Source organism: Antechinus flavipes, chromosome 4, assembly GCF_016432865.1.
Source record: "Antechinus flavipes isolate AdamAnt ecotype Samford, QLD, Australia chromosome 4, AdamAnt_v2, whole genome shotgun sequence".
Classification (NCBI taxonomy): Eukaryota; Metazoa; Chordata; class Mammalia; order Dasyuromorphia; family Dasyuridae; genus Antechinus; species Antechinus flavipes.
The window spans coordinates 100,531,347-100,558,013 of NC_067401.1; the positions used below are offsets into that span (position 1 = coordinate 100,531,347).

General features: G+C 34.9%; 1 protein-coding gene across 1 annotated transcript in view; it reads right to left on the reverse strand.

Annotated features, from left to right (window-relative positions):
• Window positions 1-26,667, reverse strand: part of LOC127561285 (disrupted in schizophrenia 1 protein-like) — a 183,064-nt gene that overhangs the window by 11,618 nt on the left and 144,779 nt on the right. Inside the window, exons 7-8 of the mRNA XM_051996572.1 lie at window positions 24,096-24,150; window positions 21,081-21,183 (exon numbers count right to left, since the gene is read on the reverse strand). Of these exons, the coding sequence (XP_051852532.1) occupies window positions 21,081-21,183; window positions 24,096-24,150 (158 nt within the window). The remainder of the gene's footprint in view (window positions 1-21,080; window positions 21,184-24,095; window positions 24,151-26,667) is intronic.

Genomic DNA, 26,667 nt, shown 5'->3' on the forward strand with positions numbered 1-26,667 from the left:
GTTTAGGATTTATAGCTTCTATTAAGGAATGCATTTACTAAGAATTTATAAGTCTGTATCATGATTGATCCTTTGCACCAGGATAAATTTAAATATATAAAACAAGATAAACAAAAAAATCTCTTATGAGTTTAAGTCTTGGCAAACTTTTAAAATAATGTATCTAGGCCTAAACTGCGAATGGTAGAATTTGTTATTAAAGAAAAAAATCTCTTGGGACCATAACTGATATTCTTTTGCATTCTGAATTAGATTGCCTTATCATTAAGTCAGTAGTCCACCAAGAGAAGGAGAGAGAGAGAGACAGAGAGAGAGAGAGAGACAGAGAGAGAGAGACAGAGAGAGAGAGAGAGCAAGCATGAACTGTAGGGTTAGCCTTGGGTCCTCAAACTTCACCTCATCAGAACTTCTTGTATTTTACATTTTGTTTGAAAGTACCCTAATCCCTACTCTGATCATCATCACAAAATGAGGAAGTAAAATAGCTTCTGGCCTCAGGAAACTCCCACAGATCAAACTCCTGAGACAATAGTGAATAAAAACAGTCCTCAATTCATTGCTGACTGGTAATCTGGTCAGTAATAATCTGGGTCAATGAGAACCAAACTCCTTCCTACTTAATGAGCCATAGAATTAGCATATCTATGATTGAAAGCTGGATAAATGTCTCTCCTTGCTTCTGTTTCTCTGTGGAATTCCCTTAGAATTCCAGACTGCTTTTGTGATTACTATTGCAATAAAATTTTGCCCCTTGACATCTCACAACACCTGCCTGGGACCCCAACATTGTGGGATCCCTCTTTCCCAATCTCAATGGTCCTAATTAACCTGGACCCTAAACCTAAGTATCCTGGAAATAGAACTGAATTTTCAGCTATACTCTGCTACTAATTCACTTCATGCCCTTGGACAAATCAATTCATCAAAACAATTTATGCTACACTTCATGGTTATAAAGTGCTTCTATATATAAATCAGATCGATGAAACTCCTAAGGAAAAACCCCAGCTTCATGTAATGTCTCTACTTCTCTCACTTACTTGTCCTGTTTCTCTCTGGCTTCTGGCCTTACCACTCAACCAAAATTGCTCTCTCCAAGGTTACTGATAACCTTCTGTTTATTAAAATAGATGCTTGAGTCTTTTTTTCTTTCTCAATCTTCATTCTTCTTAACTTCTCAAATTATTGACAATTTTCCACTCAAAGAATTTTCTGATCAATCAGATTTCCATAACAGTATAAAATATTTACCAGTCTATAGGATACCACAACTTCCCAGTAAGGTCACATAAAAAAATCTTTTAAAAACATTTTTTATTCCTCACCAGATCAGTTAGATGGCATACTGGGCCTAGAGCCAGGAAGACTCCATTTCAAATGTGCCTCAAATACTAGGGGTGTGATACTGGAGCAAGTCACTTCCCCATGTTTGCCTCAGTTTCCTCATCTGTCAAATGGGTTAGAAAAGCAAATGGCAAAGTACTCTAGTATCTTTACCAAGAAGACCTCAAAAGAAGTCACAAAAATTTAGGGCACAATTAAAAACAAGTAAATAATTCCTCATCTAGTGAAAATGTTGACTTAATCATGTGACTAATGATATAAGTGGCCACAGGAAGGGCTAATGTTACTTTTACTTTGTGTCTAACAGTGTGTGGAATGTTTCCTTACATAAGAGAATTCAAACTTTTGGAAGTTTTTGTTATGTAATTTGACTTTGAAATGTTTTATCTTCTGAAATTGTCTTCCTGTCTCAGATAAAAATTAATGTTAAATTGCAACTCCTTCTGACTTTTTTAGTAATAATAATACCTAGTATTTATATAGCACTTTAAGATACTTTACAAATGCTATAACTACTTCACAAATAATATTTCATTCTCTCTTCACAATAATAATCCTGAGAGATAGGTGCTAATATTATTATCCCCATTTTACAGGTGAGATATTTAGGTTGAAAAAGATTAAATGTCTTGTCAAGGGTTGAACAACTAAAAATAATGATGATGGTGGTGGTGGTGGTAGCTAACACTTATATAGTACTTTAAAGTTTGCAAAGAATTACACATATATTTAACTCACCTGACCCTCACAATAACCATGAGAAGCAACTGCTATTATTATTCCTATTTAATTTAGCACTAAAAATTGTTAAGAGGCTTGCCTAAGGTCATACAGCTAGCAACTGTCAAGGGCAAGATTTGACCTCAGTTCTTCCTGATTCCAATTACTCTGCTCTATCCTCAATACCACCCAGCTACAATGAATTAAAATTAATTTGGTCAATCACTGGAAAAGAAATTTTTTTCTGTCTTGAGAGGATAATGGTACTTTACCGAAGGATCCTGATTTTTGTACAATCCATTGAAAACTAAAGGGACTCAAGATGGATGTCCTTCTCTATATTATATTACATTTCATTGGGAATAGAAGCACAGGTCACTTTGGCCAAATTGTTAGAGCATGGAAAAGTCAAGGAAATGAGATAAAATAGGGACTGGTAGAGCCTACACCTGGAGAACTTAATAAAAGTCTAAAGATTCCTCTGTATGAGCTATATGGTTACCAAAAAATATGTGTCAAGAACAGATTTCTAGTAACTCAGAACAGAATGTGCAGGAAATTACAGTCAGGGCTCAATAACAGAAATCCCTCAGTGTCTACAGGGAAAGTTGGTATTTAAAGGCAAATATACTCTATTCGCCATTTTAGAAAAAAGCCCAAAAAGCTTCTGATTGAACTCGGGCCTGCTCCTAACATCTGGAATAGCATTTCCCCCCCATTTATAATTTTTCTTAAAAAGTCTTTCCTTAGTTTTATAGGCTACTAAAGATTAACCTTCATCTCTAGCCAACAAAGCAATAGAATTCATTTAGCTTTAGATATGCAAAACAATGATAGAAAAAGGTCAAAAAGGGGGAGGGGGATGTCTGTCATCATATAGTTGGGTACAGTTTCCCAGACTGACTGCTCCAGATTACCCAGATGGAATCTGCATTCAGAAAAACATGAAGCACCCAGCACCAAAAGAGAGTTGTTGGAAGAGTTTGTTGGCACTCATGTTCAGAGAGACTTATTTCCAAGATATCAGTGTCTGCATTTCTTACATTAGGCTTCTGTGATAACAGACTATGCAGTCAGCAATAATGATCAAAGACATATTTCTATTTAAGAATAAATCTATTTTATGCAGAGTAGAAATAAGGAAGAAAAATTGGGGCTTCAGATTATTTAGAGGCGAAAGAGGTATTGGTTGAAGAATGACAAGAATAAAATTATTTATAAATAGTTAATGGGGAATGAAAATTAGGCTGCAAAGAAAAAGGTGGGAGATTGTTGCTTTTAATGGAGTTTCACTATCTGGCACTTTTTCTGAATGTGCTCTGAGAAAAACTGCTCTTGTGTTATGTCAAATCTCAATAATGTCATAGGAAATACATTCTTTCCCACACCACCACATACAATCATACAATCTTAGACTTGGAAGGGGCCCTCAAAGGTCATTCAACTTCACCCCAAGCAGTCTTATAATTGCCACTCCTTCAGTGAGAGGGAACTCACAACTCCTCAAAATATTGCATTATATTTTTAGATAGATCTAATTACCAGAAAGTAATTGTTTTTGTTAAGCCAAAATCTGCTTCTCTGTGTCTTTTACTCATTAATCTTGGCTGTGGGTTTTTTTGCTGGAGGCTGTTTATTTTTTATAGATCTTATTGATATCTTTTTTTTAATATCATCTACTTTTCTCTGTGAAACCTTTCAAAGAAAATCATCTCTTTTTTTAAATGTTTTTAAAGAGGTAGAAGAAAAATTTTAGTAAAAACCAATCAACATGTTGAAAAGTCTAATGTTATATACAATATTATGAACCCTGATCTCTGCAAAAAAATGAAAAAATATATCTTCTTATGGCTCTTCTTTGGGGCTGTTTGATTATTAAAATTTTACAACATCAATTGCAATTGTTTTCCTTTCACTCTTTGCATTTAAATTGTTATAGTCATTATATATTGTTAGAATCCTTACAAAGTAATAAGTCATTGCCTAATTTAGCATGGTACTTAGCAAATTCTTTAACTCACTAATGTATTTAAGTACTCATTGGAATTCACACTTTGGGAGATTCACAAGTCAGAAACCCATAATCCCACTCTCAGATCCCATAATCCCACTCTTAGATCCCATAATCCCACTCTCTCAGAGGAGAAGTCAACCTTTGGGAGATCATATATAAAGAAGCTCTTAGAACTTCAGGTTAGTTCAGTTGAAAAGACTGAGAGGGGAGCACTCTAGGAGGAAGCCCACAAGCCTACTCTCGGAGCCAAAGTCAGATTCATTCCATCTTCTACCTTTGTGCTGGCTGGAGGCTGAAGGACAAACCTTTGGATTTGGAGACATTCAGAGGGAGCTCTTAGAACCAAGCAGAGAGATAGGCCACCAAGAAAACTAACCAGGCTATTTTGGAGGAAGCAATAAAAGATCTGAACTTTTAACACCTGGCTGCATTTGGAGTGATTATTACTTTGAACTGAAACTAAGGCTGCCTCCAGAAAACCTCCCCAAGAAACCTGCTCCCACAGATAACTATTATATTCTAAAGAAGAGAACACCACAATATATAGTTTTCTTTGTGTTACTGATTATAATTTATATAAAACTTCATATTCTCTGTAATAAGCATATTTGTCATTTCTTATAGTAAAGAATTAATCTCAATTGATGAATATCTACTCTGTTTCTAGATTTTTTGCTTCCCCAAAACGTGTTATTACAAATATTTTTGCATAGATGGGGCTTTTGTTTCTATCATTGACCTTTTTGGAAGTCATATGCTTAACAGTGGAATCTCTGGGCATAGACATACTTCTCTCATGTTTCCAAATTTCTTCTCAGAAGAGCTTTTTTAATCCACATGTGGGGAATAGAAAAGGTGAAGAACTTACAGGAATGTATGAATTCTTTTTCTGTATTTTATTATTTCTGTGTCTCCCCTATGACCTGTATATGTGCAGGCTCATATCTACTTGAGCCTTGGCCAGCTAGAAACATATTTACTTAACCTGAACTGATGACATTTATTGGTATTTGACATTTATCAATATTTAGTCTATTAGCTGGACCACTGTCTGCTTGATTAAGCCTGAAGGCCTGACTTTGTTTCCCAGAAATCAGGAGATTTCAGGGAAACAGAAACCTTCCATTCCAATCTCCCCAACTAGCAACAACCAATTAGATGCCTCCCCCTCCCCTTCTCAATGCTCTCTTACTTGTGATGTAATTTCTTATATAAAAGCTATGTATCTCTACTACTTTTTTAGCCCTCCTACCGCGAGCTTATCTTGCGATGGGACGGCTCATCCTCCGGAGGTTTTTCAATAAACAACTTTTCTGCCTTCTACTGAGTGATCTCTGAGTAGTCATTTTGGGTAAGGGTCTTCTACATCCCACACAGATGGGGGCTCGTCCGGGATGGGGTCTTTGGGGGAGATGGCTATGTGCACCCCGAACAGGGACAGGCGCCCACGGAGTAGTTTTCTCCATGGTCTCTGGCTCTGGGTGAGCAACCTCCCTCCCCTCTTAGACAACGACCCGAAGCAGGAATACTCAGTGGAACGCAGAATTGAAGATTGAAAGAAGTAGAGTCCTGATGGCCGGCATTTGCAGCCTGAAAAGAAACATATGTTCTCGAGGTAAAGCTCTTGGGAAGTCTGGGGGTTTATTGGCTGGGTCGAGGGAGACCCTGAGGGATTAGCCCTCTTAAATTTATTTTTGGTGTGGACTGCTGTTAACCCAAACGATAAAGGACTTTTCCTAAGGAAGCTCTCGGGTGGCTGTGGGGGCGTGAGGGTAACATAGGGCCTCCGCCTGGGCGTGAGGATAACATAGGGCCTCCGCCAACACCTGGATCAGGTCCAGGGTGGTATAGAAGCAGTCCGAAAATTTGTATCAGGACGTTAGCTAGGAAATTCAAGACTGGAATGAACTTCCCAGATATACAAGGGAAGAAAACTGGGAGGATGTATATCCCAGGATTATTTGGGTATATCAGACTTAAATCTGTATGTAAAAGGTGAAAATAGAGTTTTGTGAATGTCTGTGTGTATGTCTGCTTTGCATTGCCTTTGTTCTGTGTTAAAAGTTAGAAAGCTCATAAGAGATAAGAATTCAGCTCTGTGTTACAGGCTTAGAAAAATATCAGGATGAATTGTGGGAACTGGAATTCATTCAGAGTAGTAATTCTTTCAGAGTGGCTCAGAATGTATTGGTCTTAGAATTTGGGAACTAGTTTTGGGCTTCTCAAGAAAAGAAAATCATTTTTCTCTCTCTCCTCTGTCTCTGGCAGTGGCTTTGCAGGAAGGGGGAGAGAAGGGGGAAAAATAAAAACATAGATTGAAAGTTTGGAAAGATTTGAGAAAAATAGAAGAACAGTGGCTATCGCTCCTGTAAACAAGGAGCCTGTTATCAGGACTCAGCCAGAGAAAAAAATTCTCAAGGTAAAGCAAGGATTGGTGCTTAACTCTTTCCTGGTTACTAAAGAAAAGACATGGGAACAAAGTATCTAGGTAAATTTTAGGAAATTTCACAAACTGAAGTACTGGTTAATTTTAAAATAACTTTAAATTAGTGTGTGTGTTAAGATTGGAAAATTTAAGATCAGAAATAAGAAACTGCAGATATTGGAAGGGAGTAATAAATATAAAGTAAGAGAGGTAAATAGTTGAACACAGGGGCGTAATGACCTGTTGGACCTGTGGGAAAACTAGGCATACTTCTAAAGAAAAAAATTTGCAGGAAAAGAAAGAAAAATCATTATTAGTAAATTTGCCTTCATGGAATTAGAGAACAGAAAGTTTAAGAAGACTAAACTGGGTAATTGTTTGCAATATTTGATTAAGAGTTTTGGGAATTTACTATATTTTAAAGAGGTACTATAATTTTGAAATTGAAATAAAATTAAAATTGGGGGAAATAATTTACTGTTGCCTTACACATGTTAGATTTATTCTGAGTATAAAATCTTAAGAATTTTTCGAATATTGTGGCCTTTACAACTGAAGAGAAAAACTTTTCTTTTTTTTTATTATTTGGTTGGACTTCAAATTGAAATATAGGTTATTAAACAAAATGCCAGTAGCTTACCTTAGGGGGGGCTTGTATTTGTATCTCCCTACTTAAATGGTATGTTGCTTTTTAAAAGTATTGAGTAATTTGTAAACTATATTATAAGTTTTATGAAATTTGATTCAAAATTAATTGTGAATCTTGAAGTTTAAAGTTTAAAAAAAAGATGATTTAAAGACAAGGGAAAAGAGATTGATTTACAAAAGCAATTAATAGTTTAAATAGAGCATCTAGTCGGAAGGATTTTTGGTTTAGGAGTGTTTAAAGTATGTAATAAATTTTGAGCAAGTAAGCATTGGGAAGAGAGAGAGACAGAGAGATGGGATAGGAGAATGAAGGTAATTTAAGAAGGATTGATTAGTAGAAACAAATGATTTCAAGAAGTCGTCAGTGGGAAAAAGAAGGAACTGGTTGGAAAGGGTAGTCACAGAGAGATGGCTGTGAGAAGGGATGTGTTTTTGTGGGAGGAGAGCAAGCGAGCAGCAGTGGAAAACGGCAGCCGCTTGGTTCCTTTGGCTGAAGAAAACAAACGGTTATTTAAAGAGACAAATTGTTCTTACAAGATGTTAATTGATTGAATATTTGTTTCTTTAGATACATAATGGTTATGAATATTAAAGAATATGATCAGAAATGTGGTATATAGTTTGAAAGGGTTATTTCAAAAAGTTTAATTGATGTTTTCAAGAATTTTTCAGATTCTTTTTATGTGAAAATAGGAAGTTTTAATTAACTGTATTCATGCCAATTATCTGAAATGGGACTTTAAGGATAATAGTTTTTGCCTTCTTCCTTTTGAAAATGTTTTTGTTGTGAACCATATGTAGTTTGGGATTTTTCTGTATATTGGGTATTTTAAAAGCAAAATGATTGGTATATTAAATTTATTCAAGATGCAACATCTACTTGGGTATATAAGAATTGTGTGAATTTTCTGGGATAAATTTCTTACTGTTATTGATATAAGGTCATGGTAAATAACTGAGATTTATTTGAAACTTTGAAGACGAAATTCTTTGGGCTTGTAATTAATGCTATTTAGAAGTTTTAAAGCTCCACTCTTCAGTGTGCTGAAGATTGAGTTTTAACTGCTTATATTATGTTATAGTTATGTTCTTGCATTTTTTCCTCCTGTGACTGATTTCTATGATCAGAACAATAGCTAATAAGAACTGTTAATGTAATTCAAATATGTCATACCTTGCTGTTTCCAATCTGGTTATATGTAATCATTATATCCTAAATACTTAGGCAAATAAGTATTTAGCCTGGTCATCTGTCTGTTACTGGATATTTGTGTTTTATTTTTAAATTTTTTTTTAATGATAAGAGGACAATTTACAATGGTCTGTGAAACCTAATTGCTATTTATTGGAACTATAGCTGTCTGACTGTCCTGTGAAGCAAGCTTATTCCTTCACACAGGAACTGCTGGCCAATCTATACTGGCCTCCCCACATATTGTTGCAGGTCCAGACTATTCTAACTTTGTTAGATTTAGTTTTTTTTGTTTTTCTAGATTTTGGTCAAATTACAGATTATTGAATCTCTTCTGAGACATGGATCGGCCCATCTGAAGCTTATATTGACACCATACCCACACCCCTGCATGGATTGAGCACTTTCGCCCATTTCTCAGCCTGAAGCAGCTAAGATCGAGACCATCGCCAGTGCTCCTGATGTAATTTGGACTGATATGGGGGAAATGGGAAAGTGGTTGATGAATTATTGTTAAAATTACAACTCTATTACTAGAGTTAGAAAAAAATGCAAATATTACTGTGTGTTTAAGATTTGGGATGGAAATTATTAAAAATGGTAACTATTGCTGTTAAGGAAGTTATAATATGTTTATAATATCTATGTTCACTTCAGAATATGTAATTGTTTAAGGTATTTGATTTGATTTGATTTGATTTGATTGATTTTAGGAAACTCCTCCTGTACTAGACTGTTATGTATGTAGGAACTTTAATTCACTCTTGGGATTTATATGTGGATGGTTATTTGACTATTTACTTTTTTTTTGGATGATTCCTTTCCATGAGGAAAAAAAAAGGAGAGGAAGAGATAGGGAACTAGGGAAACTGGTGGATTTTTCTCAAAATACCTAAAAGAGTGGGAACCCTTAGTTTTCTTTCACTTTTGCCTTACGTACTTCTGCCCCACCCCCTATACCACCAGTTCAGATTGAATTGGAAGTCCTTAAACAGTCCTTTTTGTTTTTACTATGTTTTAGCTTTGAAATCCCTTATTCTGTGGAATTGCCCTGGCAGACTCAGTTTTGGGAACTATTCTGTTTTAAAGAAATCTCTAAGATAAAGACACTTGTCTTGGGACTGGCAATCTCCAGCCCTGTAACCCCAGTTTCTTAACTAGTACCTCAGCATTTTTAATAACATTGCCCTTTTGAGATCAAGCCTCTAAAGTTTGGGGTTTGCCTGCCTTCATGTTCTAACTGTGCATGCTCTGATAGCTCTGCTCAGAAATCTGTATTCTAGTAGCAGCCCTGTCTGTCCCCTTGGGTGGGGACAGGTGGAGCTACACTAAGCCTCACCCTTCTCCCCTAAAGTGGGTTGCCCCTCTGAATGGGCAGCATGACTGTCTCGAGTCCTGCTACTCCCTTTATAAGCAGAAGCTGAGTTAAGTGCACAAATGACTGCAGACTACCTAACACAGTGAACTGTCCATCTCAAACTGGATTCTCTGGCTGAGATGAGGGCTTTTGTACTGCTGATAACTCTGGGGTTGTCAGGAAGAGACTTGTCCTTGCCATAAGTCCTTGCATTTTCTAGTTTCATTTTGACTTATTTGCCTCACATTGGATTGGTCAAAATTATGGTGCTGAGACCTTCCAGGTATCTTGGGGAGGTAATTCAATAATTCAAATATTCAGAAGAAGAGTGTGTAATGTTGTGCCTCAGTTTCCCTAGATTGTCATCTTTATTTATCTTTGTATTTTTATATTTGCCAAATGCCAATCTGTTCTGTGATAACTGTTTCTAAGATAGTTGATGGAAGCAATTTTTATGGTATGAACTTATTGCAATCAATGGTATTATCCTGTTGCTGCTTTGTCTATCCTGTATAATTACATTAGTAACCAGAATAGTTCAGTGGTCCCTATCAAAATATTGCATACAGAAGATGCTATTAAAATAATAATTCTTCAGAGAAAAGACTGAAATGTATTAAAGAGGGATGATCTTGATTGTGAACTTGATAAACAATGTATATATAGATATACTAACTGATTTTGAACAGTGTGTAAGTTCTTCATAGAAATATGATAAAAATCATTTACATGTTAGAAGGGGGGAGCTGTGGGGAATAGAAAAGGTGAAGAACTTACAGGAATGTATGAATTCTTTTTCTGTATTTTATTATTTCTGTGTCTCCCCTATGACCTGTATATGTGCAGGCTCATATCTACTTGAGCCTTGGCCAGCTAGAAACATATTTACTTAACCTGAACTGATGACATTTATTGGTATTTGACATTTATCAATATTTAGTCTATTAGCTGGACCACTGTCTGCTTAATTAAGACAGCATCTAGAGGCACTGAAGGCCTGACTTTGTTTCCCAGAAATCAGGAGATTTCAGGGAAACAGAAACCTTCCATTCCAATCTCCCCAACTAGCAACAACCAATTAGATGCCTCCCCCTCCCCTTCTCAATGCTCTCTTACTTGTGATGTAATTTCTTATATAAAAGCTATGTATCTCTACTACTTTTTTAGCCCTCCTACCGCGAGCTTATCTTGCGATGGGACGGCTCATCCTCCGGAGGTTTTTCAATAAACAACTTTTCTGCCTTCTACTGAGTGATCTCTGAGTAGTCATTTTGGGTAAGGGTCTTCTACATCCCACACACACAGCTATATCAACAATATATTAGTGTATTTCTCTTTCCACAAATAGAACAGAAATTTGTTTTGGGGAAAGGGAAATTTTTTTAAACTTTAATATCTTTTATTTTTATGTCACCTTTATTTCTGAATGTCATACCTCACCTACATATCAAGCCATCTCTTCTACAAATACTTTAAGAAGAAAAAACTCAGCTATGCAAGATTAACTACACCACATCAACTGAATGATAGAATATACAGTGTCCCACCCATAGTTCCCCTAGCATTGTAAAGAAGGGAGAAAGGTTCAATTTTTCATCTTTTCTAGGAGCAAAGATTGGTAACTTAAACTTTTTATTTGCCTTCCATTTACATTGTTATAGTCATTGTTATTTTCCTGGTTCTTACTATCTTCTGTATCAGGTCAGCTATAGTCTCCCTGTGCTTCTCTGATTTCTTTTTCCATTGTTCCTCATTTTGCCCTCTAAAATGAAGTACAACAATATCAGATATCTCAACATATCTGTATATGGTGAGTTCTCGTAAATCAGAACAGCATAGCCTTAAGACAGCATCTAGAGGTCTAATTAATTCTCATTAGTTGTCCAGTGGTTACTCACATGGTGCCCTTCAACACATACTTGTACTACCCTAGATCCTGTCCAGTTTGTCCATGGGCATTCTAATATGTGGTACACATAACAGGTTACAATATTTTTTAGATGTAGTTTGACCAGACTCAAGAACAGTGGAGAAATACACTTCTAACATGTCTATTAATACAGAAAAAAAATCACATTAGCTCTTTTTGTCTACTATACTCCAATATCAATTTACAATTGGTTTGATATTCAATAATCCCCTAAACTTCTTTTATTTGAATTTATTATTTTATATTATTTTATTTTATTATTCTATCCATGTCACCCCTATCTTGTACTTTTTAATTTAAGTGAGGCAACTTACATTTATCCATATCAAATTTTATCTTGGTAGTTCAAGCCAACCATTTCAGCCTGTCCAGATCTTTTTGGATCCCAATTTTATCATTCAATCTGTTAGTCATATCCTTCCAAAATTTGTCTATCAACTACAAATTTGATAAATATGCCATTATGCCTCCCTTTGAATCATTAATAAGAATGTTAAGCAGAACATGGCCAAAAACAACTCCCCGAGGTACATCAATAGACATGTCTCTCTCCAACTTTAAAATGACCCAGTAATATTTGTTTATAATAAATTCATCAGTTCCAAATCTACCTAATTGTGCCACTATCTACCTCATGTTTCTTTGTCTTATCTAGAACATATACAATGTTTTGATGTCCGAGAGTGAGAGAGAGTGAGATATTGTACCAAGAGTTATAGATTTGGCAACAAAAATCCTAGGTTTGAATTCCATCTCTTTATTGGCTGAATGATCGTGGTCATTTCAATTCTCTGGCCTCAGTTTTCTCATTACCTGGTTGGACTAAATGATCTGAAAGTCCTTTACAAATCTGAACCTATAATCTCATGCTCTGTTATCCTAAAAAAAGCCTACAGCATTCTACTGAACTAATTCAGTATATATGATCATGCTTAATGAAACCATGTGAGCTTATAGTCATAAATATTTCCATTCCTAAATATTAATAAAGAATCTCCTTAATGCATTCCAGAATTTTATAAGAATTCAAGATCAAATACACCAGACTATAATTCAAAATAGAAAAGTTGACCAATGGAACATATTTAGTAGACAAAATCCAGAAGCAAATAAACATAGTTTTATGATATTGGATAAACCCAATGACTCCAACTGCTGGGTTTAGGACTTCTATCATACAAACTTCTGAGAAACTGGAAATCAGTTTGGCAGAAGTTAAATTAACATTTCATATCATATCACAATAAGCTCCAAATGTCTCCAAATAGACTGGATTTCAAGGATTATATCATAAACAAATTCAAGAAATAGATATAAATTACATTATAGCAAATCATTGAACACTGTTTGCCTCAGTTTCCTCATCCATAAAAATGAGCTGAAGAACGAAATGGCAAACCACTTCAATATCTTTGCCAAGAAAATCCCAAATAGGGGCAAAAAGAGTCAAATATGACTGGAAAATAATTGGAGTGGATAATGAAAGAGAGATACACCCCCCTCCAAAATAAATAAGCATGAAAACTATTAGAGGAGACATAATAGAAAATTTTAATTGCATAAAATGTATGTTTTCTTTTTTTCTACATACAAAATCAATGCATTTGGAATTATATGAGAAACTGATTGAAGGAAAATTCCTTGATGAAATTTCTCTGCTAAAGGCTTGCTGTCCAAGACATATAATGAACAAATTTAAATATATAGGGAATAAGAACCATTCCCCAAGAGATAAATCTTCAAAAAATATAAACAGGAATTTGTTCAAGGGAATAAATTCGAAGTATCAAAAAATTTCAATTGCTTCAAATTACTATTAAAACAAAAAGAAATTTAAAACAACTTAGATTCTCTTTAACATTTAAAAGACTGACAAAGGCAGGAAAAAAAGGAAAATGACATTCAAATGTCAGCTCTGACTTACTACATGTATGTGAGCTTGTGCTTTATTTTCTTATCTGTAATTTTTTCTTACTGTTCTATGACCAAATCACAAAGCAGGGATGATTATTAGTGTCAATATAGGGAGTTCTCACACTGAGAGTTCCCTAAACAGAGGAGATCAAAGATCTTGATGATATTTTCATCATGGAAAATGAAAAACAATGACATGAAGTACTTAAATCTCCTACTATGCATTTTTAATGAATCAAAAACACAATACACTGTGTCTTAAATAGAATTACTCAATGAAATCAAAGGAAAAGTAACAATCACCATGTAATCCTTCAGTGTTTTGTTTTTTAAGACGAGTCTTTTCCACAATGACTATAGTAATTTACTGTTTGATAAACCCAAAGTCTCCAACTTCTGGGATGAGAATTCAATATTTGACAAAAATTGCTGAGAAAATTGGAAAATAGTATGGCAGAAAGTAGGCACTGACCAATATATAATATCCTATGCCAAGATAAGGTCAAAATGGGTTTGTTATTAGATATAAGGACTGATACTATAACCAAATTAGAAGAACAAGGGATAATTGATATTTCAGATCTATGCAGAAGAGAGGAATTTATGGCCAAAGAAAAACTAAAGAACACTGTGAAATGCAAAATGAATAATTTTGATTACATTAAATTTAAAAGATTTTGCACAAATAAAATCAATGTAGCCAAGATTAGAAACAAAGTAGAAAGCTGGGAAACAATTTTTACAGCCAATGTTTCTGATGAAGGCCTGATTTCCAAAATATATAGAGAACGAGCTGAAATTTATAAGAATATAAGTCATTCCCCAATTGATAAAGATCAAAGAATATTAACTGACTAGTCATTTTTAAAATGCAATAAATCACCATCAATTAAAGAAATGCAAATTAACACAACTCTGAGGTACCACTTCATACCTTTCAAATTGCCTAAGTTGACAGGAAAAGGTAATGATAAACACTGAAGAAGTGGTGGGAAAACTGGAACACTAATGCATTGTTGGAGGAGTTGTGAAATGATCCAAGCATTCTGAAGAACAACTTAGAACTATGCCCAAAGGGATATCAAACTGTGGATACCCTTTGATCTAGCAGTGTCTGTACTGGGTCTCTATTCCAAAATGATCATAAAAAAAGGAAAAAGACCCATGTTTGTTAAAAAAAAAAAAAAAAGTTGGAGCAGTCCTTTTGTATAGTGGTGACAAATTGGAAACTGAGGTGATGCCCCTCAATTGGGGAATGGCTGAATAAGTTATGTTATATGAATGTAATGGAATATTATCATTCTATAAGAAATAATAGAAATGATGGATAGGCTGATTTCAGAAAAGACTGGGAAGACTTATATGAACTGATGCTAAGTGAAGTGAGTAGAGCCAGAGAACATTGTACACAGTATCAGCAAGATTATATGATGATCAACTGTGATGGACTTGGCTCTTAGCAATGTTGTGATTCAAGACAATTCAAATAGACTTGGGATGAAAAATAATATCTATATCCAGAAAGTTAATTATGAAGACTGAATATGGCTCAAAACCTAATATTTTCACATTTTTATGTATTTTTTCTTTCTCATGGTTTTCTCCCTTCCATTACATTCATAATAAAAAATGAAGTTTGAATTTTTTAAAAAGACATACCTTATCTCATATTTCATATCTTATTAATGAGTGAGAGAGAGATGAAAGGAGGAAATAAAATTAAAAAGAAAAAATCTACCTTTTTCCTTTTTGAACATTCAAATATAGATATATAAATATATAAGTATATTTATAGTTATATTCGTAGCTATGTAACTTTGGGCAAGTCACTTAACCCAATCACCTCAGGAAGAAAAACAACCTACTGGTAGCTCAAGATTATCAAGGAAATTAATGGGAAAAAATGCAAAGAAAGGTAATCTAATTTACCAAACCTAAAATGATATTATAAAGTGTCAGTCATTAAAACCATTTGGTACTGACTAAAAAATAGAGTTGTGTATCAGTGGGATAATCATAACAATGACTATCATAATTTAGTATTTGATAAACCCAAAAACTCCAGCTTCTAGGATGAGAATTCTCTAGTTGACAAAAATTGCTGGGAAAACTAGAAAATAGTATGGCAGAAACTAGGCATTGACTAATATCTAACATCCTACACCAAGATGGTGAAAAGGGGTTCATGATTCACACATAAGGACTGATACTATAAACAAATCCGGAGAACAAGGGATAGTCTGCCTCTCAGATCTGAGGAAAAGAGAGGAATTTATGGACAAAGAAGAACTAAAGAACATTATGAAATGCAAAATGGACAACTTTGATTACATTAAATTAAAAGGTTTTGCACAAACAAAACCAATTAGCCAAGATTAGAAGGGAAGCAGAAAGCTGAGAAACAATTTTACAGCCAATATTTTTGATAAAGGCCTCATTTCTAAAACATGTAGAGAATTGACTCACATCTATAAGAATGTCATTACCCAATTGACAAACAGTCAAAAGACATGAAGAGACAGTCTTTAGATAAAGAAATTAAAGCCTTTTTTAGTCATATGAAAAAATACTCTAAATCATTATTAATTAGAGAAATTCAAATTAAAACAACTCTAAAGTAGCACTTTACATTTCTCATATTGGCTAAGATTACAGGAAAAGATAATGATAGATGTTGGAGGGAATATGGGGAAACTGGGACCTAATATATTGTTGGTGGAGATATGAAATAATCCAACCATTCTGGAGGGCAATTTGGAACTATTCCCAGAGGGCTGTCAAACTGTGCATATCCTTTGATCCAGCAATCTCTACTGGGTCTGTATCCCAAAGTGATCGTAAAAGAAAGAAAAGAACCCATATGTAAAAATTATATTTGTAATAGCCCTTTTTTGTAGTAGTAAGAAACTGGAAATTAAGTGGATGTGTCTCAGTTGGAGAATGGCTGAATAAGTTATGGTATATGAATGTAATGGAATGTTATTGTTCTATAAGAAATGATGAGCAGGCTGATTTCAGAAAAGCCTGGAAAGACTTACATGAATTAGTATCAACTAATGAAGTGAGAACCAAGAAAGCATTGTACACACTAACAATGAGATTAGGTGATGATCAACTCTGATGGACTTGGGTCTTTTCAACAATGAGGTGATTCAAGACAGTTCCAATAGACTGGTGATAGATAGAGCCATCTGCATCCAGAGAGAGAACTATAAAGACTAAAAGTGGGTCACTTTTGTTGGGTTTTTTTGCTTTTTTTTTTCTTTTTCATTTTTTCCTTAGGATCTGATTTTTTTTTTTTTTTTGCTCAGCATGACATATATGGAAATATATTTAGAGGGATTGCACACATTTAACCCATGTTACATTGCTTGCTGTTTTGGGGAGAAAGAAGGGAAAAGGAGAGGGAGAAAAATCTGGAATCCACAAAACTATCTTTGCATGTATTTTGAAAAACAAAATACCATTTAAAAGGTGGGGAGAAAGACAAGTTTTTCTTTCAAGCACAGTCACAATTCTTTGGTTCTGTTTAAATGTTCTGGCTAAAGGTTATACTAGAATAGATAAATGTTCAATACAGTTTTTTAAGCTATTACTTGAGGCCCCGAAAGATCAATAAGTCATTGAATAAACATGTATTAAATATCTACCATGTGTTAGGCACTATGCTAAATATTAGGGATACAAAAAAATCAAAGGACAGTTCTTGTCCTCAAGGAGCTCACAATCTAATAAGATAAAGAGACTTTCCCAAAGTCTTACTATTAATAACAAAGAGAGGAATGGTTTCGACCCAAGTATTCTAACATCAATTTCATCAATTCTCCACTGTACCAGACTACTTCTCTTTCCTTTAAAAAGTATGAGCATGAACTTCATATTTCTAAGAGACATTTGCCATCATCTTCAATCTGTAGAACCTGCCATACCAGGTCCAAACCTTCCTTCTGGCCTGGTTTTCCAAAATCATAATAAAGTACTTTCATATCTGTGGGTTGGTAGTCCTGGTAGGGTATTCCCTTGCATAGTTTTCATAATTTTTCAGATGTGTCTAGATAAGGACTATTGGTGACTTTTCAAGGTCAATATTCCCACATAGTTAACAGAAACTCTAGAGAAATATTTCTTGTCTGAATTAATATTACTAGACAATGTTGTGTGTATTAGTCAATGCTATGTCATAGAATCATAGAATTAGAAAAGACTTTGTGAATGGTTTAGCCCAATTCCTCTTATTTTATTGATGAGGAAACAGAAGCCTCGAAGACTGAACTGAGGTAGAGCCAATATTAAAACCCAGGCTTCTTTCCTCCCTTTCCTTGAAAAAAAACTGGGATTTTGTCCACAGCTCCATTATGACAAAAGCATCTAAAACCAATCCATTGAAAACATAAAGTACAAGATTGAATTTATTCATGCTGAGATCAAGAAAAAGAATAAAAATAGACCCTTTTGTCCTCTTGGGGACTTCTTGCACTATATTCATCCTCAGAGCACTTAGTCTGTAGTATAACTGCAGAAAGAATGACAGCTTCAAAGCACATGAGAACTAAAGAGAGTTCTCCTTCCTTAGGTACTCTATATCCAAGTCAAAGGATTATAGCTCCTTGAATATTACATCTCAATTTTTCCTTCCCCTTCTCAGGCATAAATACTCCAAGGGAATAAACCCTGAAAATAAGTGGCCCTATGTTCTTCCCTAAGACAAATACAAATGTAATCAGACAGTGGGGCTCTGGCTTTCTTAGCATAAAGAGGTCCTAATTTACAAATGGGTTTATTTAAAAGGAAGGTTTTCTAGTGGGGTTTACAAGTCTGTTGCCTTAAACCCAGAATCATTTTCCCAGAGAAGCAATGGTTGAAGAGATCATTATTTTCCAGTCTACAAAAGCCAATTCAACCTATGACTAAACTGAAGCATCATGTTGATAGGACTCTAGAATTTATTGTCTATAGCACTGTTTCTATTGGAAAGTGTAATCTATGTTCCACTTGGGGATGCCCAGTTGGATATTTAGCCCAGACATGGCTCCAGTGACAGAAGTCTCCCCATGCTTGCACTGGGGACATTCCCAAATCATATAGCCCTTTCTCTGAAGGATCTAGTGAGGAAGGGTAGAAGTAGAGAGGGATAACTCTGATAGGGCAGGACTCAGTAAAGAAGGAAGAAGAAAATAAATTAATTAAAGGGGAGAATAACTCTTTGATCCTGTTCTATGAAAATGCCTTAAAAGAAAAGAAATAATGATGTGATCCTAAAGGATAACAACTGCCTCCAGCAAACAATGGCAGGGACTCACGTTCCAAAATGCACTGCTGCAACACAGGACTGAAAGCAAATGATTTACTAGAGCATTTCAAAATGTGACTGGCAAATAAACCAGTTGTGTGAGCCTGGGAAAATCACTTAATCTATGTCTGCCTCAGTTTCCCCATCTATAAAAATGAGGGTAATAAGAACATCTATTTCCCAGGGTTCTTGTGAAGATAAAAGGAGGCAATATTCCTAAAGTATATGGTATATATCCATTTCCTGGACATTTGGAAAAAATACTAATCCCATCTAAACAAGGTACACCTCTACTGCCTCCTTCCGTTAATGGAGAAGCATCCACCTGGGCTGTATTCCTGGAGCAAACTGACTGATTAACAAAGACAAGTAGTCTAACCCAGAATCAAAATTGTGTTCAATCTTGTTCCCCCTCCTTGTAAATGGGGCAGTAATTTCAAGTAAATGACATGGAAAGCTGTTACAAGCCGGCCCCACGTTCACATTTCACTGTTTCTCTGGTTGTAAATAATATGCATGACTGCGCCAGGGACCAAATTGCTCTTTAGCTGCCAACATTAGTTGTTTAATGATCTGAAGAGCAGAAGCTGCCAATTACTGTATTCCATTTTCAAATGTCATTTAAAACCCATACATGTAATTATTATACCTTTTTGTTAAATTTTTATGGTTCTTCTGGAGTTAATAGGCTTTTGGGTTCATCCAACCTATAAAACTCAGCAAATATTCAATGCCTTCATTATAGAACTAAACTAGTTTCCCATGATCCCATGTAATCTTTCATGAAGCTGGACATTAGTAAAGATGAGAAGAACATAGATTTAGGGTTAAAAGGGATCTTAGAACCCTTTAGGCTTAGAACTCCTCCTGAAAAAAAAAAAAACTGAAAGCCAGAAATATGACATGATTTTTCTAGCATCACATAGTAAGTAAACATCTAAGCCAGAATTTAAAATCAGATCTTTCTGGCCCCAAGTCCAACTGTACCAAGGGTTTTGGTTAGGATGACTTCCATAAATCTTAGTGCACGAGATGTTAATTTTTTTGTATGTCATGGATCCCTTCTCAGAATAATATAATATTATATTATATATATGTATATTAAGTTCAGATATTACTAATTAGCTGGCTCATGTCAGGCAAGTGACTTAACACATCTGTGACTCAATTTCCTCCTCTGTCAAATATAATAGGGTAGCTAGGTGGAATAGTGGATAGAACACCGGACCTGAAGTAAATTAGACTCTTGCTGAGTTCAGATCTGGCATCAGACACGAGCGTGTGACCCTGGCCAAGTCACTTAACCTTGTTTGCTTCAGTTTCTCATGTATAAAACAAGCTGGAAAAGGAAACAGCAAATCATTCAGTATCTATGCCAAGAAAACTCCAGATGGGGTCACAGAGTTGGAAACAACTGAAAGAATACAATATGGCCCCATGATTGATCCCAATGAATGACAAAGTTCACATGATAGCTAATAGCTACTTACTTCACAGAGCTTTTGTGAGGATCAAATAAATAATGCTTAAACATATTGCAAAGCTTTATGCAAATGGAAAGTAGCTTATTGTTTTCAAGTGCCTGGTTTGTGGATATTTTTAAATATATTGACTAGTAACTATCAAGAGAGGAGGGTGTGTCATCTCTGGATATTTAGAATGGAAGTATACACTTCTAAGAGCTACTCCCACCTCCATGAATGACCTTCTTATGTCCATAATATCTTTTTAAATTTATGATGCTTTCATTTTTCCATCTGTAAAACAGGAATAATATTATCAAATCATAATAATTAAGAAACCACCAGGTGCATAACAGCAAGCTAAGAGTAGCAAGGATAATGCAAAATGCAAAAGAAATACAGGTCCTCTATCTTTAAGAAATTTGAGTTCTATACAATGAAAAAAACAAAGAGTAAATGAGTGAATAAATGAATAAGCAAATAAGTAAAACTAATATCAACTTTGTGTATGCACACTCACTCACAGTACATAGTTATATTTTAATAAGATGTGCTATTTTTACATCTCTCAACTATGTAAGTGTAAGATTCCATTAAAAGTGCTCTGAGATCTTCAAGTCAATAGCAGCATGTAAACAAATATTCAAAACAGAAAATAAAAACAAGTTGTTGAAAAAAGCCTAAAATATAATCTTGAAATCTGTCCAACAAATGATTTTAAATGAGTCCCTTTAAATATTCCCTTTGAATTTCCCTTTAATTTTAATGTCCCAGTCACTTTACCTGAAACAGCAAGCATTTTGGCTTCAAGCAAGGCTGGTAGTTGGGTCTCAATTTCATTCGCTTTCCTCCTCAAAGTGCTGCAGAGTTTCTGACTTGTACAAACCTAAGTGGAGGCAGACAGCCAGGATCCATAATTCATTCTAGTAAATCAAGAGCAATCCACTGAAAACTCTAGAGAATCTCTGAGTTGACAAAAGGAACTCCACATTCTATTATCAAGGGAGCCCAATGGGAGCTACTCAAAAACATACACTAGGCTAGCCCATAACTCAACCCCATATCCCAATAACCAAGTTATAAAATCAGGCAGCAGACCTGATTCCAATGGCTACAATGAATTTTGATGGATTTTAGCTGATGCTATCTCATACCATCCCCCTTTCCCAAAAAATATGAATTTTATAAACAGATCAAAAAATTTCAGTAAAATGTGTAGGTTTTATCATTAGACTTTATGGTACTATTCTACACATTGCTTTTATTGTTTCTTTGACTTTTATTAAAACAATTAAAACTTTACATCCCAGGTATCTTTTTCTACATTCTCTTCACTTAGCCTTTTTTTTTTAAACATAAGGAGAAAGTCCCATTTTCAATCTGTATGTATCCAGGTTGAAAGGAGCCAAGTAGGCAAACAAACACTCCTTCAAGTGCACACAATACTGATTGAATAACAATAAATGAGCCAATCCGGGTGTTTTCTCACTGCAAAAAAGACATTGGTCTAATGAGAAGCCTTGAAATTAGCAGCTATGCTCTCTCATTAGAAATCTGAGATGTGTTCAAGAGCTAAAATTAATCCAATTGGGAACGAAAAGCCCAAAACAAATATTCAGTTCTATTGAATAAAAGAACCTAGATTTCTCCAGCCACAAATATCTTCCATTGTTTTGATTCTTATGGACAGAAATTGAGATTATTTTTGGAGGGCAAAACCTCAACAATCTTGACTGATGTCACCCATCACTTCCCCCTACAAATGCTCTTTTTTGCTAATTTTTAGGGAGCCCAAGGACCTTACGGTAGCCTTTTCTCCAAACTAAAGTCAGTTCTGGCAGTGTTAGAGTACTCATGTGTCCAAAACAATAGATTTCAGTAACTTTCCCCGGCCCTGAGATTTTTCAGTGTTCCACTCCCTGGAATTACAATGCAGGTGTCCTAGATACATTTGCACCTCCTGCCCTCTCTCCTGGGATCATGCAGAGCCCAGCTGAATTACATTTTATAGTCACTCAACTAAGAATGTTACTAGGGCAGTTGAGAACATTTCTGCTAATTCTAAAACACTGGCCATAATTCTTATGTCTCATCTAATTTATGTACACTCTTTCTTATTTTAGTTAACAGCCTCTGTTAATCATAATTGGGTCAGCCACTCCTTTGTTGAACAAATCTATCTTTCAAGCTGTCACTGTTAATATAAAATGAGATTTATAAATCTCCTTATTAAATTGCAGTTCTACATACTTTCAGTTGCTGCTGGATTAATCTAATCTTCGCCAATCTCGAGATAGTCTAATTTTCAACTCTTTCTCCTACCTCATTCATCCTATAATTACCTCAGCTTTGGGCAGGTCACACAAGAGGTAGATAAATGTACAGAAAGGGATGATTAAACTGTCCACTAGAAAAGAAATCAGTCATCTTTCACCCAAAATAACTATCTTTAGGGGAACTTAAAATTACCTAAGATCTTGAAGAATAGAAGATGTAAGATTCAATTGTCCAGGAACATTGTGGTTTTCAGTTGCCAGGTTTTCTCTGAACTGAAGTAGCCATTTTTATAAATGTACTTAACCAATGAAAAAAGGTGGAGCCAAAATATCATAATAAAGGGAGGAAGTCACCCAATTTCTTCCCACAAAAGTAGAAGACATCCATATAATATAAAGAGCCTTAGGCCTCTGAGTTACCAGACCTTCTCTGGCCTAAAGAAAGAAGGGATGGGTTATTATCTGTTTCATGAGTGTCTTATGACCCTCAAAAGAAAATAATGAGTCACATTCAATGCTCATTCCAAGAGGACACAAAATCAGGACCCAAAACCAAGTTATTGCCAATGCCCAAATTAGATCTAATATCCTACTGGCATTTTCAATCCAAAGTGGACTCTGAGGAACATTTGTTCATTTACATCCTTACATTTACATTTCTCAGAGTCTGAAGGAGACTAAGAAAAAGTGGTTTTATTTTCCCCATAAATTCACAATAAGTTTTAGTTAAGCTAGGATCATGTAACAATGTGTATGTGTGTGTATGTTAAACCAAATACAGAGTTAAGCCAAATGTAAGTAAATTCCTTTGTTATCTTCCTATATTCCAAAATGATCTTAGTAGGTTAAACATCTAAATGAGAAAAGTTAATATTATACTATTATATTAATAACTAATTATTAATTTGAGATCCATTCTTTCCCTCCTATTTTTGTTAAAGATCTTGAAAAGATCAGTCAATTTTTGAAGGGTATAACTGAATAAGGTAACCTCCCAAACCCAAGCCATCTACCTGGGCAAAGACCCTTTCTTTTTCTTTACTCTGTAAACAAAAGTCAACGTCAGCTAAACTCTTCCCCCAGTACATGTCTCCTTGTCCTTGTTCTTTTCCATTAGAGCTTAGGGAGACCCAGCTTATAAAAGAGAAAACTAGCCAGAGAGGTCCAAAAAAGCGACTTCCCCCAGATGCCTCAAGTAAGCTGAGAATTATGATCAAGTTGTGTTCTTTGCAGGAGGAGTTTAGCCTAACTCCTCATGTAATGTCCACCTATTTAATGTTCACTTGTCAAGGGAGTTCTCTGTCAGAAAATTCACCTGATTTAAAATGTTTCAGAGTCTCTACTGGCACCTTTTGTAACTGAGAGAAAACCTCTGATCATCAATTTATTGATTAATAACTAGTCTAATTAATAAATTGATTACTAATTACTAGAAACTATCACTTGGGATTTTCATTTGCTACATATAACCATGGTTGGTTAAAAAAAAAAAAAAAAAAAAGGATAGTTTGGAAGGACTTACCTTTGATGTAATTTCTTTAATGGCCAAGTTGAGTGATTGCTCCCTCTCTTGAAGGCTAGAAGAATAGAGTGGGAATGGTCTTCTTAATTACTGACAGTTAAACGCTACCAAACAGAGAAATATAATTAAAATATTAAAAAAGAAAATCTTTGGCCCAAGATTTAGGATAGGATAGGACTTAACATAATCGCTTAATCTCTCAGAGATACCAGATGACTCTAAAACTTTATTACTGAACAATTGCTGAATGCATAGCAGAATACTGTGAGCTCCCTACATTGAGCAAATCATAGGTCTAAAATAATAATCATCATGATAATAATATAATAAAGTCAATACTCAATTATCTTTCTTGCTATGTAGAAACAGTAACATTTATCTATATTCCAAAAATGATTTCTACTTGATTTTATAAGGAATGTTATGGTTTCTCTTATTCATACAGATTTACATTAATAGTTTAATTAGACTAATGTTTAAATTAATTTTCATTTTCTGAGCTAGAAACTCAATAGAGCTATTGAGGAAGAAAGGAAGCAGCACTTGATGACAAGAGATTAAAACTGAGCTGCATTCCAACTTCAGAATAAGATGAATAATAATAGCTACCACTTACATAGCATCTGCTACATGCCAGATACTTGCTGTGAAGTGTTTTATAAATATTATTTCATTTGATTCTCAAACAATGCTGGAAAGTAGGTGCTACTATTATCCTCATTTATCCATTGAAGAAACTGAGGCAAGCAGAAGTTCAATAATTTCAGAGAGGCTTGGAGAAATTTATATGAACTGATGCTAAGTGAAATGAGCAGAACCAAGAGATCATTATACATGGCAACAGCAAGATTATAAGATGATCAATTCTGATGGATGTGGCTCTCATTAATGAGATGATTCAGGGCAGTTCTAATGGTCTTATGATGAAGAGAGCCATCTACACCCTGAGAGAGGACTGTGGAGACTGAGTGTGGTTCACGGCAAAGCATTGTCACATTTGTTGTTGTTTCCCTGCATTTTATTTTCTTTCTCATTTTTTTCCTCTTTGATTCGATTTTTCTTGTTCATCAAGATAATTATATAAATATTTATGCAAAACTGGATTTAACATATATTTTTGCCATGAATTTAACATATGATTGGATTATTTGCTACTTAGGGGAGGAGGTGGGGAAAGGGGGGTGGGGAATTTGAACACAAGCTTTTGCAAGGGTTAATGTTGAAAAATTATCCATGTATATCTTTTGAAAATTAAAATTTTAGTTGAAAATTAAATTTAATAAAAAAAATTAAAAGAAATTCAATAATTTGCTCAGAGTTCCAGAACTGGCAAGTATCAGATGCCGATTCTGAACTCAATTCTTCCTGATTACAGGTAGCGTTGTGTCACCTGGCTTCCCTAAAATGTCCAAAATTAGTTTTGTCAAGAATTAATAATTTTCATCCTTTCTTTAGAGGAAGCACTTCTCCAATGGCTACTATGTACCAATATTTGAGCCAGGTCTTGTAAAAGATGCCAATATTATAGATTGCATTAAATATTAAATAATACATGTAAAAGTACATTATAAACTATAATATGCTTTATAATAGCTGTTTTGTGATAATACAATTATATGCTACTTTATAGTTTTTAAGAGGAAACTGGTGGCTCAGTGGATAGAGCACTGAGCCTGTAGTCAAAAGACCTGAGTACAAATTCAGCTTCAGAAACTTCCTAGCTGTGTGACCCTCAACAAGGCACTTAACCTCTGATTTCCTACCGAAATGAATCCACTCAAGAAGAAAATGACAAACCACTCCAGTATCTTTGCCAAGAAAACCACAATTGAGGTCTTGAAAGGTTGACAACTACAATTTCAGCTTTCAAAGAGCTCCCTTCCAACTACCTTGGCAAAGTAAATAATGCAACTACTAATATTTGTTTTTTATAGGTGGAACTGAGGTTCAAACAGATTATGACACATCAAAGTCATTTTGATGATAGCAAGTGATTGAACTCAGGACTTAACATCAAATTTTATGACTCCAAATATGTTCTTCTCTTCATCATACCATATATAAATATAAGACTTTTCTCCCCTTATCAGACTATCATCATCACAATACTCTTTCTTTAAAGAGATTACAATCTGAATGGGAAGGCAGCTGCATGTAAAAGTGAAATCACAATACGGTCCATAGCACAAGTGTGCTGAACACCCTTCAAGAGTTCTCTGACAATAGCTCAGACAAACTCAGCACAGTGAACTCTGTCCAACCAGTTTGTGGACTCCCTGAACTACTTACTCTGTGACTTTTTATCAAAAGTTTTAGAAAGGGAAAAGGCAACATTTAAATCTAAATCCAAGTACTAGCATAATTTAGAACAGGGAGAAGGTGAAAGCTATTGACTAAAATCACCTCTGGGGATTATCATTTATCCTTATTTCTCTTGCAATCAATAGTCATCTGTCCTGAAAAGTCTCTTGAAAACAAATTTGCATGCAGTGATTCTATAGTAGCATTTTGCAACAGCAAGTGCAGAATGTTAGTTACAAAGCACCTCAGCGGTCATGTAGCCTATCCTATA